A 3,030-nucleotide genomic window follows, 5' to 3' on the forward strand; every position below is an offset into this window, starting at 1 on the left:
TTCATTGAGTGTTCACGACGGTATCTCACTAATCGTTGATATTTTATTAGGCAAAGGTGTGATCAATCTTGTTATAATTTTCCAAAGTAAACAGGTGCAGTAAATAAAAAATGCAGCCGGATTGTTCATAGATATTGTAATGTGCAATGCTTATGAATCATCAGAACGACTTCGGTGCAGTAGTAATAATATTGATTCTGATTTTGTCGTAGTTTTCATACAAATAAAATATCGCATACAATGACGTGCCTTGTATATCTACGTTCTAGCCTTTTTGTACTGTTGGAAATCAGGAATATACATTTTCCATGTTGAGAATAAGAAAATTTTATGTCGTATCATTTGATCAAGGTGTATATATAAGTAAAAGATCATAACTGAAACAATTCTAAGTACAAACATGATATCAACATGATATATAATTGGTCTAACAAAACTATACGGGTCGACAAAAGAGTGTCAACTGCCAAAATCGCCTTCCGAAAGTACTAATTAGCAGGAATGGATTGATAGTCATAAACATTTTTAAAACATATGAAAAGTATAATAAAGCCGTAGGGAATGAAAAATCGATCCCTCTACTCTAACCAACGTACTGATCGCTTCAATGTTCTGAAAGTGATGATCCTACTCCGAGTGGCCGTTTTCTTCTTGGATCCTCTATTATTCACTCTTGCAACAGGTATTCTGACGTTTAGGTCGTATAACGATGCGTAATCTTCTGCAAGAAAACACATGTTTCGATTATTTTATTTCGCTTTATCATTGCGATAACCGCCATTCAGTTATATAATACAGCTCATGGATTTACAGTATCATCATTTTTGGGACGGATTACCACCCAGCATAAACCTTCAATGTTTCGGAAGCCGAGCTGTTCGAATAACCTGCAAGACTTATAATTGTCACTTAGCACAAAGGCATACGATTCGTCTCCCTGCTCAGCCAAACACCTAGCCAAGCTGGCAACTACCACTCGCCCGTATCCTTTGCGTAGATGATGTTCACAAGTCTGCAGATCGGCAAATGCTCCGGTTTGGTCTCTGAAAAAGAAAAAATTGACAAAGTGAAATTTTGAAAATATGAAATATTTATTACTACTGGTTTTGAAAACTAACCGCAAGCACCAGGAAACTAGTGTTCCGTTCTCATTATAGAGGCCAATGCTTTCGTTCAATAAAATTAGCCGTTTCAGCAGATTGTACCCTGCTGAACGACTGATGCTTTCTCTCAAAGCCCATCGATTGTAAATGTAGTCTAGATTATCAATTGATATTCGTTTCAAGTGGAAAGATGGTGGATTATGAAACTCGAGCCTTGCAACCTCTATTCTAGACATATAATAAAAATTTGCTGCAGAATCCTTAGCGATAGTTAGTTTTCTGTAAGACACGGCTTTGTTAAAAGCAAGTCGATGGCGCTCTAGGAAGTCGGTGCTGACTTCTGAATATATTTCCCACGGCACCAAACATAACGCATCGGTGAGGGTCGAGTAATTTGTGTCAGCGTCAAATGAATAAAAATAGATTTCAAAATCATCCTGACAAGTTTATAGTCGTTCTATAGTTTGCAGTACAATTTCAAATATGTTTATATAAAGGTACTTACAAATAGTACAAAGGTACCATTTTCCCTCCATGTTCCATTCAAGCTTAAAATCTTCACACTAATCTCATTACCCAATGCGGATTGCATCCAACGAATGTAATTACTAACGATACCATAGGCAAACAAATGTTCTGGCCAGTTTTTGCGATATAACTGACATAATTCCATCCAATCTTCTGATGGGACCTCTAGGAGAGATTTTTCCATATTTACTATGCAACAAGTTTTGCTGCATTCATGCACATCGATAGAAATCACAATGCAGACTGACAATGAAGCGTGATGCAATATAAGCATATACAGTCAGGATTCCTATAGGGCGGTTTGTTTTTAGAAGCGGCAAATAAAAACAGGTTACAGAGTCGGCTTCGATAAGCGAATGGTCATGAGTTCGAATCTTAGTAGAATCAGACCGTTCGGTGTTAGAGGGACCTACGCATGAGTTTATCATCAGGTTCCCTCCCATTCCCCTACTGGACCCTTCCCTCACGCTAGATTGCAGACAAAAAGTCGAGCAGAGTTGAATGAATACCTCTCCAGACAGTTATAATTACCGATACTTTGCAAGGTAATCAAACGAGTCAAGCAATCGGCAAAGAGCAGTAGAGTCTATAAAAATAGAAAAATATAAAAATCCGTCACTGATCACGGTGATAAAAAGTACCTTCCTTTCCCGTTATAGTCGTTAGAGATGCAGTGGTAAACTCGGTCTCTGGCAACAACGGTTGTAACACTTCTTTCTTTCCTTCTCTAACGACCGTAAGGACGTGGCCGGCGCCAGGATCGATCTTCACAAAGCGGAAGCTTCTGAATTGTTGTTCATAGAAGATAATAAATTAATCCCATCTATGTTTGGTTCTTTGTGCAACTTCACTAGCTGAGATTCATCACGGAACCCAAAAAAAGCTACATCATTTATGGATGCTCCCTTAACTGTCAGTAGATGTATGCGTTTATTTTGTAAACTGGAAAAGAGCAGAAGGACTTAGTTCGAGAGCTGTCCGATCGACGTATGCCGTATATCGACGTCAACCAGAATGACGTATATCGACGTCAACCTGAAATAGCTAGTACCAAAAGCTGTATGGGAGTGGACGTCGAGCTAGTGTGGTGACACTTGCCATGGTGTAATCGGCAAGAGGCACCTTAACGCGAATCAACCGAGAATTATCTGTGAATATTTTACCTTTTTCCCAGTTGGTCTCGAGGTACAATGCTGGTCTAACGAATCAGTCGTCGTAGGTTCGAGTCTTGGCTCGGGAGAGACTGTTAGTTGTTAGTAGGATCGTAGTGCTAGCCCCGCAATTGTACAGGTAAAAGTGTACACTAAACAGCAGGCTGCGAAGTATGTTTATAGTAAAACAGAAGGTCGAGTTCCGAATCGTAATGTGTAGCACCAAGGCTTTGCTTTATTTTACCTTT

The 3,030-nt window shown here is 39.2% G+C and overlaps 1 protein-coding gene across 1 annotated transcript; it reads right to left on the reverse strand.

The window, feature by feature from the left end:
• Positions 1-784: 784 nt before the first annotated feature.
• Positions 785-1,861, reverse strand: LOC129733220 (glycine-N-acyltransferase-like protein 3). Its single transcript, XM_055694885.1, has 3 exons — positions 1,609-1,861; positions 1,119-1,540; positions 785-1,043 (listed from the first exon to the last, which is right to left on the reverse strand). The coding sequence occupies exons 1-3, from the start codon at positions 1,813-1,815 to the stop codon at positions 800-802; spliced, it is 873 nt and encodes a 290-aa protein (XP_055550860.1). The 5' UTR covers positions 1,816-1,861; the 3' UTR covers positions 785-799.
• Positions 1,862-3,030: the final 1,169 nt, after the last annotated feature.

The sequence above is a fragment of the Wyeomyia smithii genome, chromosome 3 (genome assembly GCF_029784165.1).
Source record: "Wyeomyia smithii strain HCP4-BCI-WySm-NY-G18 chromosome 3, ASM2978416v1, whole genome shotgun sequence".
Lineage (NCBI taxonomy): Eukaryota > Metazoa > Arthropoda > Insecta > Diptera > Culicidae > Wyeomyia > Wyeomyia smithii.

Bases quoted from the DNA above. Each gene is read 5' to 3' on its own strand.
- LOC129733220 (XM_055694885.1), bottom strand. From the start codon at position 1,815: ATGGAAAAATCTCTCCTAGAGGTCCCATCAGAAGATTGGATGGAATTA. The intron at 1,541-1,608 runs GTAAGTACCTTT...TAAACTTGTCAG, and splicing joins ATGGTACCTTTGTACTATTT to GATGATTTTGAAATCTATTT. The intron at 1,044-1,118 runs GTTAGTTTTCAA...TTTCTTTTTCAG, and splicing joins CTAGTTTCCTGGTGCTTGCG to AGACCAAACCGGAGCATTTG.